This window comes from Leuresthes tenuis, unplaced genomic scaffold (genome assembly GCF_036924035.1).
Source record: "Leuresthes tenuis unplaced genomic scaffold, fLeuTen1.0.hap1 SCAF_21, whole genome shotgun sequence".
Lineage (NCBI taxonomy): Eukaryota > Metazoa > Chordata > Actinopteri > Atheriniformes > Atherinopsidae > Leuresthes > Leuresthes tenuis.
The window spans coordinates 26726808-26739346 of record NW_027325375.1 but is presented as its reverse complement, the minus strand read 5'-3'; the positions used below and the strand labels follow the sequence as shown (position 1 = coordinate 26739346).

At 38.5% G+C, this 12539-nt stretch overlaps 1 protein-coding gene across 2 annotated transcripts in view; it reads left to right on the top strand.

Moving 5' to 3' along the window:
- The window catches only part of LOC140280087 (seizure protein 6 homolog), an 87299-nt gene that overhangs the window by 42929 nt on the left and 31831 nt on the right, over positions 1–12539 (top strand). For both annotated transcript variants that reach the window (XM_072375356.1, XM_072375355.1), the window contains exons 2-3: positions 38–805; positions 1270–1391. In XM_072375356.1, coding sequence (XP_072231457.1) covers positions 38–805; positions 1270–1391 — 890 coding nt within the window. The remainder of the gene's footprint in view (positions 1–37; positions 806–1269; positions 1392–12539) is intronic.

Below are 12539 nucleotides of genomic sequence, written 5' to 3'. Positions count from 1 at the left end.
GCTTGATAAAGACGTTACTATTTTCTCTTATTCTTAGGTCCAAGGGAAAGTAACGGCATCAGTAAGAGGACACTGGACCGAGACAGGGACCTCTTCACGCACTTATCAACACAGGACACAGAAAGCGAAGTCCATTCAGTCACAACTGTTTCGCCAGTGAACATGCCCAACCACCATCCTGTCTTCAAGGGCCTGCTGCTTCCTGAGCACCTACTTACAAGGGACTTCCAAGGGGACCAGCATTTCTTTAGGATGGATGGCTCTGTAGCTGCATATCCCACCATGCCAGGCTCTGTGTCTGCTCCAAATGCAGGGGATGCTGTCACTCAAATCGTGCCCCATGAGGATGCTCCAGCCTTCTCAGATGTCGCCCCTACTGCCACTGCAGCTGCCACTGCAGCTGCCACTTCCCCACTGACCACATTTTCTCTCACAACACCAGCACCACCAATGTCTCTCCCACAGAAGAAGTCAACTAAGGAGAAGATCAAGGGGTCAGACAAGGTGGAGCCAACAACAGACTCCATCACTACTCAAATGACACCTAACAGTGGAGGCACAGGCAGTGAAAACAAGCCGATGGCTTCCTTATCCTCACAGGAAAGAAACTTTCCCAGGGAGACCACCGAAGCACCCATCTCAGTAATGATGGAGAAAGGGGAGATAGGGGACACAACACTAAAAAACAAAACCAGGCCTGATGATCTTATTCCCAAGATGACTTCATCCTCTCAAGAAGAGGGTACCACCATGGTATCCACAACTGTAATCACAACTACCACTATCACCACCATGCAAACATCAGGTAGGCATGTTCGTATTTCCTTGACTTTAAAAGATTTACTGCAAGCAGAGAATTCAAATTACGTTATGAAACAAATAGCATTAAAAATCCGATTTTTCACTTAAGTAAATTCATAAGTGGAGAGAGAATTAACACATGCATCCTGGAGGACAAGACAGGAAAATTTAGCAACTGATCATCAACGTCACTTCTGTTCCTTTCACATTCTGCACACAGCTCGTCATCCCTCCACTTGGGATTACAGAGTTGCTCATGTGTCAAAAACAATCTGATTTTTTCCTGATGTGTCCCGCCTGCCCTTTCCACTGGTCATAGAGGGCTGCAGGCTGAGATAAGCATTATCAGAGAGGATATCTGTCGAGATAGTTGGAGGGTTGTGGGGGCAGAGAGACACAGGTGGGCTGTCAGAAAGATCAGTGGTCTGGGAAAAAGGGAATCACTTTTCTTTTTACTGTCTCCCACAGAGCCATGCAGCATGAATTTCACTGACCCTGAGGGTAACATCGAAATCTTACAGCAACTTGACGCTGGCGTGGAGTGCAACTACTTGATTACTGTCTACCTGGGATATGGCATTGAGGTTCAGGTCAGTGTTAAAGGTTCACTCTTCTATTAGCAATTCAAAATAATGATTTCTTATTATCTTTTTTTTTTCGAGAACTTCTAAAAACCTCAGAGTATTCCTGTCCATTTGAAGTTATAATTTGTGCATATGCTTTAATTTGAGCAAGTGGGTCTCACAGATAGTGTCTGAGAGACTGTTAATTTTCCTATGATTTTGAAATCTAATTTTATCTACTTTAAGATTGTTTAAATCATTTAGGTTTGGGTAAGTGGTTATCACCACATTAGACTGTGTTGTGACAAAATCTAAAAGCAGATTTATTTCTCCTGTACTCGGACTTTAAAAAAGCTGTAATCACAACCCTGAGGTTAAATAGTATCTGAGAATTTGAATTTGCAAATTAGACATTTTTGGTCTCCACTAGCCCAGAGGGCATCATCTGAAAGCACCACTAATAAATTGCAAACTTGTTCAGCTGTTTGAGGTTGGGCAGGTAGGGAACAGTGCTTTATCAGAGCCTCTTTTAACTCAAAACAAACTGTCAGTACAGGGAAATGCAACAGACTGAAAGCTGAGATGGACTGAAAATGAAAAAATAAACATGAAAATAAACCTGCAGGCTGTTAAACCAAAATAGCAGACAAAGCTGGGAGAAAGCTGGGAGGACGTGCATCATTATCCATGCCAGAGTGACTAAAAAATAAAAAATAAATGATTCATCTTTAATATAAGAATATTAATGATGGTAATTTTAACCGGAACTGTGTTGTGTGGTTGCTTTTATACGACACATATCGAATTAACATGAAGTCAGAATAGAACATTTTACTTATAGAGTGAGTGGCTCTGACATATTTTTGTTTAGTTTCAGCTGAGGCATTATTTGCTGGTCTTGTGTGGGTTGATAGAGATAGACAGGCAAAGAATTATTGGGGTGAGTGGGGAGATGAGGGCACAAGAGATGGGGTCTGTCTCAGGTTGAATGTTTGCTCGGTGAATTTCTTTACAAAAGGTTATAAAAATTAACTGTCAGCGTGTAGTGTGTTCCCCGGCATCTGCAATTCCTCAAACGCCTCATTTACCACTGGAGACTTAAAATGTGCAAGCTTTGTCTTGCTGCCTCTGGAGGGCTAAGATAAGTCTTGACAGAGTATATGTTTGAGAGTGTGCTTTTCTCCGAAGGCGTCCTCAGGGTAACTTAAGTAAATCTTGAACCACTTATAAGAAGACACACACTTACCTGCATGCACACTTAAGTAGTCACGTGTTTGATGTAACAGCACTTAGCTTTCACAGCTTCTCCAGCGCAGTTGGCAGCAAGTTTCTTTGGTGACTTTAAAAACTGCAACCAAGTGGGATATGGAACCTTGAAGTAAGAGGTAAGAACCTTTCAGTAAGACCATGTGAAGATTTCTGCTTGGTCTGAAGCTCTGCTTGGTCTGAAGGAAACACGTGATGCGAGTACAACTTCTGGAGACATTACAGGGTGGAGGGACATAGCTTGTAAAAATCATATTGCGGCAACGTAAAAAGTGACACCTTTCTCATTTACTGACAGCAGCGTGTAAAGACGTTGTGTTCCTGTCACATTATGAGCCCTGCTAACACAGCTCATGTGAAATGATTGAAGAAGCATTATTTGAGAGGAGAACTGAAATAGATGTGTTCTTTTTCACATTCCAGGTCATACCAGGCTGCCCAAACCATATATATTTTCCTGTCACTTTTGCCTAAATTTTAAGCAACCTGTGAATCGGAGAGGAAAAAATTTAAACTAAAGCTGAGATCTTTTGGTTGAGAGTCTTGCATTGACTCCACAAGTTCAGCCAAATGGCTTGGTATTGATTGATGCAATTCACTGTGCCGACCACAGGCTCAAAGACCAGAGACCCCTCTGAGTTTGATCAAAAACATGAGCAAGAAATAAGCACCATCAGACCCTCTCTGTACTTAGTCAATACTATTTTTAGCTGTCTGGCAGTTTGCAAGCGAAGGAGGGTGAAAAATGTATCAGGAGAATTTACTGCCCTCAGCTTTACTGTTCAACCCCTTTAACAGCATATAATGCATTGCCCCAGCTGGTGATTCTGACCATATTATGATTTATTTGCAGGATAACTGTGAGAATATTAAGAGGTTGATATAGTACAACTTTCAGCACAGAAATAAATAATTGAAATAACACTAGGAGCATTTTTATTAAGGACTTTTTGCTCTTTTTCTTATACAGTAATTAGGTGCTGTGTATCTGTCATGTACAGTATTAGATACTTATATGTATAGTGTGCAAAGCATTTACTATAGAGTGTAAACTGTTGATTTTTTTCTGACATTTCCCAGATGTTAATATTAAGGTTAGCAGTGATGAATAGCTTTAAAGGCAGGATTGATAACTTTATCAAAGGAAAACTAGGTTTATTTAAGCCTCAATGTTGATTTTAATTTCCTTGAAACTGTAGGTACATCTAAACAGAAATATAAATAGTTATCCTTTGCATTTGCTGATATTGGTTTGGGAAGTTTAACTGCTAATAATAGAAACATTAGGTTAACGTGTTGTTATAATATTTTATCATTCAATAAAAAACATTTTAACCCACCATATCCACCTGTATATTGGTGGGATTTAGATTTTGGAAGTGGTGGTGTGGAAAATGGAAGTTATTTGACCAGTGAATTGTTAAACCACATCATACTTCTATACCCTTCTCCTCTTCTTCACCAAAGTCATTTTTCCAATAAATTCTTAGCACAGGACAGATGGAGGTTTTCTGTTGCTGGGCTGTGGCATTAAAGTACTTAAAATCTGTTTTAGAGCTGTTTTATTTGATCAAATAAATCTGGGTGGGTGAGCTAGCTATCAACTCTTTCCAGGCCATCTGTCTTTCTCTGATTTCTTCATCTTCTCTGCTCTCTGATCTACCTACCTGGGTCTTGAGGAGTTACTATCCGAAGCTCTGTGCAGTACCTGACTGGTCTGTTTCATGGAACATCCTGCACTCTTGCTGAAAGAGAATGCAATGTTAAAAAAGCACAGGGGATAGAAGTCCATGAAGATTTCTCCACCTGCCAAAAAGCTGATGACAGCAGTGTTCCAATCTGCTGACAGGCTTAAACCAACATATTTCAAGGGAATCAATACTCTATATTTCCTAATTTTCTTCCTCTACCTTTTCCCATGACTTTTTCTATTTTCTCTAATCCCTAGGTCATATTTCTTTACTTTACTGGTTTTCTGTTTGTTTGTTTTTTCTTCAGTTCTGTCTCAGTCAATTAATTAATTATATCAAATTAACATTAATTTACGGGCCTGGTGTTTTTGACCTTTCTAATTAACTGTTCAACTCTAATAAATTCTAATAGTAATTTGCTGATTACACTGTTCAAGAAAAGTCGATGCGATATTAGGATTTAAATAACTATACATATCACAAAGCTTCTGGACAACAAATCTGTAAGTACACATTCCAAGCAAGACATTCATCAGTGCTTTTTGAGTCAAGCCAGTGTTATGAATTTTAAATATGAAATGTGTGAGCAGCCACAAAAAGTTTTGTTTGGTCTGTTAATTAAAATATATAACATATAATAAAATAATGGCCATGAGTCTCAATGGAGAAAATTATAGCGTCCGAGATTTTCAAACTGAGATGAGTGAAATTTGTTTCACACAATTCAAAACAAATTGGAATAAAAGTTGAGAGCGTATAATGAGCTCAAGGCTAGATGTGCAAATGAATTACACCTAAGGTGAGGCTTTTCGAGGGGGGATCATCAATGAAGCGCCTCTCTAAGGATTGAGACGTTACAGAGCATGCCAAGTGTTTACAGCTAATCCTGACTTGAGGGTTAACGATTGGTATTTGATGCTGCCTCTACGACCACGCTCCTCTGACTCCAATCAATAGTCATGTTAATAAGCGGCACCAATACTTGACACACAGGCCCCTCTCAGTGCCAGTTGAATTGCTGTATTGATCCTTGCACTCTCATTTTAATTCCAGTATTTCTTACAAAAGAAGCAAAATGCTCAAGGCATTGACCCTGGCAGAGGGTGGCTGATGAGCGAGGGAATTAAATTTGTTTTGTTGGTGTTCAGTGGCTGCCAGTGCTCTCATCATATGAAAGGACCACAAAAAAGTGTTATATTTCCAACAAAAGCAAGTGTCGACACTTTTGTAAAACCAAAAGTCTCTTTAAAATTCGCTGATGAATGTAATCCCTCTTTTTCACCTTTGACACCCAGTGACTCTGTTTGTCTGCAGCACAAACGAAACAGGACATAGCAGATATGTCACAGAGAAACTGGGCCTGACTGAGTAATGAAAAGCAGGACAGGCTTGCTGCCTTTAATCAACCTGAGATGAGGCAAAGGGAAACCTTCATCATGCTGTGCTGTGGGCGAGTAAGCCAGGACATAAAGATGGCCGGTTTCATCTTGATGAGCTCTTTAGGGTGTCGGGGCTTTGCTGAGATGAGTTTTCATGGGGCCCAGCCATCCCGAGAGAAATGCTTTCAGGTGACACTAATTGCTCCTCCACCCAGCTAGCTGTCATAGAAGAAGAAATCTGCCTGGCAGAAGACTAAGTTCTCTCCAGCTCTTTCAGCATCGCAATGAAGATGGGAGTTAAGATGCATGTTATGCAAAGATGCACACTGCAATAAATAAACTGAGCTGCCAAGGCCCGGGGGATACCACAGAGAGAGGGCCTGATTTATCAGAAAGCAAGAACCTCATCTCAGAGTGTTTTATGTGTGCTTCACTAAAGGTGTCTGGAAGAAACCAAATTAGAAAAGATGATCGCTATAAGGTTGTTGAATATGGTGATATCAGCGGCGTAAAATGGTCCCCAGCTCAGATGGGACATAAGTGACAATGGGCAAGTTAATTTTGTGTTCATCTGCTGGCTCCAGCATGTTGCTATTAACATCCAGCTTTTGCTGATTGGTTGGAATCCATTGTTTTAGACATTGGATACAACAGGATATGGCCTTGGCTTTTTAAATTTTGTTTTTTACAGAGGTGAATGTTCAATTAAGATAACATTTCTCTCATAATGAATACTGTAAGAGCATTTTTTTTTTCTTTGTAGAAATTTATTTGGAAATACACAAAAACACCACCTCACTGTGGTGCACCAAGATTATTTAAATGCAAGCCAGAGATAGAGGGGCGAGGAGGAAGGCCCATTACCAGTATGTTCCACAGTATAATCCAGTGGGTTTTATCATGGTAATGATGACATTGCAGCTGGTGAGTCCAGTGGCTGTTGATTCATAGCCCCCAGCAGCTGGGTCATTTATTTCCCTTGTATTGTGTTACTGTATCATTTTGATTACACTTGGCTCGTTTCTGCCTCAGCAATAGCTCCTGTGAGTCAGTGCAAATGTTCATTGCAGAGCACCACCAGATGTTTTCAACAATAAAACATCAGTCAGAGCAGGTCTTGGTGGATAGTTCAAGCATCTTGCATATAGCACTAGTAGATACGTTAATACATAAGCAGATAAAGATGGCAAGTCATGTGTAAAAATTAGTAAACATTTTTGACTGATTTTTGTCAGTTTGAGAGCCGAGCCCATGGAGAAAGATTTGCATTATTACTCATTTAATAGTGGATTAGTAACTAGTTCATAGTAATTATTTGGTTTACAGTATCTCTCATGTGAGACTAACTGTGTGATACAAGGGCTGATTCTAGCCACAGATTAAACACCAGGTCAGGCAGCTGTCTGTTTGGATGTGATAGGATGGATCTTTATCTCCACTCACCGTTCAGTCCAATAGTTTAGCACAGCAGCTTACTAGAAGCTCTCTGTTGGATAAAGGTCATGGTCAGCAAGATCAAGCTATTCAATCCCACAAATACCATTATCCTTTCAAACTGTATTTGAGTTTTTTATTTATCTATCTTTTTACTGTTTGTACTCGATGTGCAGTTCTCGCACTACTAAATTGTACTTTGGCCTTGCAGGATCTGTGTTCATTACATTGGTTTGATTGAAAAGACGGTGGCTTCAGAGATGACCTTCTCTCTTCTGGTCCTTTCGTTTTGATTAGTGAAAGGGAAATGAATTATTCGAGGAGCTGCTGGAAAAAAAGATCACCTGAAGTGAAAGTGTGCCATGTCGAAAAAAACGTGTTGCATTTCCCCCACTGTTTAGAGTTTTTTTTCCATCTGCCGGGAAAATAAAAAATAAATACAATAAAAGCTAAAAAGTCATTCTCTCTTCCCTGAAAATAATTCTGAAAATGGAACAGCATACTGTATAGATCCTCTGATAATGTTGTGGTTGGTGCAGAAGTGTGCTTGGTCAGCCAAATCCTCAGTCCCACAAATGTGTCTGCTGAAGCAGAAATTCCAGCTACGACTTACAATAAGACTGCTCTCATTACAGTCTGGAGCAACATGCATGTGTATACCTGCAAGCACACACGTATATAGATGTACATGTACAAGTGTGTGTGTGGTTGTGGGTGTGTGTGCGTGTGTGTGTGTGTGTGTGTGTGTGTGAGAGAGAGAGAGAATGTGTAAGAGAGAGACATTGAGTAAAAAGTCCCTCTGGGCATTTGGCAGCAGCACTGGTGAAGATAAGGTAGTTTGAGGCCTCCTGACATGGCCAATGATTCATAATTGAGGCAGGACAGCTGTTGCTGGCTGCACTGACAGGTCCCAGGGTGGTTGACAGATGATAGGGCCCTCCGGGGCTGAACTATCTATCAGTCCAAATGTTCGCTGTCCACTATCTGCTCACCTATCCTTCATAAACCTCCTTGCTATATGTAAACGATGTTGTCACAGACCCACAATCTAGTTGAGTTTACTGAATATGGGAAGCTGTTGTACCAACGCTCCCTGCATATGAGTGAGGTGGTGTTTAACTGTGAAAAAAAATATAAATAAATATCATTTATTTTTAATTTTTTTCTACAATCTACATCTAATTGAAATCAATGTCTCATTAAGAAATATTGCCAGTCTATGATGTGTAAAGATCATCTGCCAGTATAGCACTTTTTGAACCATGTAAATATCTGATCTAGGTGTATATTAAATACACTTAAGCAAAGATAAGCAATTTTGAAGCATCACTTTCCATAACCTCAATAAATAATGTTAAAAGTAAACGGATACATAAAACTACGAAGGCAAAGAATGATAACATTTTTATACAGCATATTTAAAAAGATTTTCAAACCAAAGCACTTTATTACAGTAAGAGAAAAAGAATGCATAAACATATCATATTAACAAGTAAAGAGGCTTACTACAATTACATTGAACACACAGTGTATTCACAGAGAATATTCATATGAAAGAAATAGCAGATCTGAGGGAAATTAATATTAGATTAGATTAGATTAGATTTCCCTTTATTGTCCTACAACAGGGAAATTCACATTATTATAGCAGCAAGAAAGATCCTAAGCCCAGAAGAAAGATAAAGATAAAGAAAAACAGTAGAAACACACAACAGCAGATAGTAGCAACAACAGCAGCAGTTGTACATGGGCTGGTGAATTGCACAGTGGAATATATTATTATTGCTATTAATATTACTACACTATATTATTGTTAAATACTACAATATAAAAACATGTAAACATCAACAATATACATGGTCTATTTTTTGTGCGAAACTGAATCTTTGAAAGACACTTTAATTTGAAGTTTGATTTTATTGGTTTTTAAACTGAATGCTGAATAAATCATGTGAATATCTTTATGGTTTTAAATACATTCAAGACACGTCAACATTTACTTTAGAATCACAAACTTGTACACACCATTGCAAATGATTTTGAATGTACAAATTGTACAACATCGATGGCTTATGATTTACTTTGCCATTGGTTAAGAACAAATGTAGAAAACTGAACCAGAAGTGCAAATAACTAAAATGATACAAGTGTTTAAGTTAAGATTTAACCGGTTTACTGTGGCTGCTTATGAAGATAATATATATGCTATATGTATTGATATAAATTTTAAAGTGACCAACAACTCGTCAGATTTTTATCCGAATAATAAAACTCACAGCAATGAAAGACTTGCTTGTGTGTTTGGATGAGTGTGCTAACAGCAGTCTACAAACTTCAGCTTTTTTCCTTTTACTTACCATTGGGAGATGACTCTGTTTTTTTAAACAGTGGAAGAGGTTTGCTGTGTTTCCCGGCTCTGTTGGCACAGGTCACCTGGATATCTTGCAGCGGATATTGCTCTCCTGCTTATCCAGCTTTAGAAATCTGACCCATTTCTAAAGCACAGATGTTGTATGACCTTCTTCACCACAATTTCCTCACCTTTGGGAGATGTTTGACTCTCCTCACTGTCTTTTTGTGTGAATGGAAATTTATTTGGCGCTGAATGTGTGAGCCATTGTACATGATCCATTAAAAGGGGGGTGCTGAAGATGAGCAGATGAGGACTGACAAAAAAGTGAAATCTCAATTTATCCTCGTTGTTTTTGGTGTGATTTATTTGTCATAAGTGTTAATCAAATGTTTCATTGTCCTGCTCTAGTGACACATTTGGAAGAAATACGACCTACTTAGACATTTAATTTCTAATTAAGTGAAGAAGCCAATTTACATTTACTAGTACGGCGATAAATATGTTCATGTGTCTTCATACAAGTTCAAGCTGCAGATTTCCTCACCAACTGGAACCAGAGAAGCGAAACCAACACCAGTGCTTGACAGGTGTTCAGACAAGAAAAATAAAGGTTTTCACTGTTTTATCACAGCAGGAGTCATGAATTTTGACAGAAACATCTTTATTTTGAAAACGTGTGCCTCCTCTGTTTTGTCTGAAGGATTGTTTGCTGTTGAAACAGCTTGTAGAAATTCTAGTTTTCATGAATATAATGCAAGATTTTACAATCAAGTTGTTTTCTGAAATGTATTTCTGAACTCTTTATTAGAGATGGAAAATAAGTGTAGACTAAAATAACTGTTTCATTACACATGAAGCATCATCATAGCATTGGAAATTGTGGCTTAATGTACATATTCAAATACGTACATGGTTTACTAGTGGGTTTTGCAAGGACAAACATTCCTGAGGGAAAGTGTCTGAGAAAACCAAAGACCTCCAAAAATATACAAAGATAGCTCAACTGGTCAAGCAAGCACCCCGTGTACAGAAGCTGCAGTCCCTCACTGCAACCGGTCTGGGTTCCAGTTCCAGTTTTGGCCCTTTTGGCCGCATGTCATCCCCCTTCTCTCTCGCTCTTCCCCCATTTTTAGGCAAAATTTTTAATAAAGGCCGCTAGTGCCAGAATATACTTCAAAACCAATTAAATTTAGACCAGCTAAAAATGTAATCAAATGTAATTTAATGTAATTTTTAATCATGAACAGACAACACAGAGCAACTGGCTGCAGGGGAGAGTGGACTGTTCAGGAGGATAATGGACTTTCCACAACTTTGGAATAGCTGAGCAATTATGGAATAGCAGCCAACATTCACTGACCATCAGTCAGTGCCCAGTGGTGTAGGCTACAGAGACATGTGACAGTATAGTTAATGGTTTCAAATATGTATACATATACAGATATGTTTAGCTGTACTTACATGGTTACACTACATGCTTATGCTTTACACTATACTATACACTCACTATACATGCACTACTTGCTAATAAGTAGAGAATCCACTTCAAATAATTAACTCCAGCGATACAGAATTTGTTGCAACAGAAATGAAGCACAACAAATGCTGCATCAATGTAAGTCTCGACCTTTTTACGGAAAATTTCATACATGCTCTCCGTCCCTGGTCATCACAGGCACACCTGGGGTAAAAAAGGGTTAATTATTCCACACAAATAAAAATAACACTATTCAGTTTTTTTTTTCTTTTTCGCAGGGCTTAAATAATAAGATTACCTGTCTTTCAGCTTTGTTCTTTGAGTATTCCATTATGAATGTTAAAATTAAAAAATAATTGCTCTGCAGTTCATAAGGAAGAATGATGAAATTATAAGCTGGGCAAATAACCAAAGGAACCCGATTTGCACAACTTTCAAGTCGTCTATGTTAACTCAGATAATATGGTAAGTATTTGCTATTGTCGTTGCTCCTGAGAGAATTTGAAATTTGACATCTAAAATAATCTGATATTACATTTTTCATTTTAGAATAGGAAAAAAAGACACAGACCAAACATACAACTATTAGCTATTTATAGCTCTTGGTATTCTCATTTTGAAAGAAAACCATAAAACTAATGTTGTGATTAAGTCTGGAAATTGAAAAAAAAAAATGAAAATTTAAATTAATAATAATAATAATAATAATTATTATCATTGTTCAAATCACAGCTTGACCCTGAGCTGGATTAGGCGGGTATAGAAAATGGATAGATGGATTATCATTATTATTACAATTATTATAGAATTGATAATATTAATAAATTATAATATAGATAATAATAATAATCCATCAAAGTGGCTGATCTCATGGATTGTTACAGAAGAAGTCACCTCTAAACTGTCCATTAACCTCTCAGTACTCAGTGGCTGTTCCTGTTCGACTGAGTGACAGTTACGTGACCAAATTCATTTAGTTCCCACTATTGTGCTCGTCCTGCCCACTGTCTCAGCTTTTCCAGGCTGATTCCCTAACACTCCTGCCCATATATCACCTCAGGGACACCAGCCTATGGAGGGCAACCCTTTTTCTGCCTCACAGCATACCTGAGACCCCTGCCTATAATAGTATTGGCTTTGAAAGTATGTCAAGAATTCCACTACAAGATTATATAGATTTGTCTGCCCTGTTTCTGATGGGGCACTTGTCTGTCAGATTACTTTTCCACCTGTTTCAAAGTTGGTTTAAAATAATAAATTCCCACAAATCCTAAACTTTGCATGCATCCACTTTATAGCATGTTTCAGCTCATTGTTTCACGGGCCATCTCACAGCTTCCTGTACTCCCTCGACTCATAGTGTTTCTTTTGGCTGTAGCAGGCAGCTGCTATCAGAGCATGGAGGACTCTAAAGTCCCACTGTTCTCAAAATAATGCAGCTTCAAACTAGCTAAACACAAATGAGCATCTAGCAGCTAAATTACACCTGAAATCCTTAAGAGGTATGCAAAATAGTGAATTTACACATTGACTATGACAGAAACATGAGGCCGATGTGTGATAACTGTTTCTCAA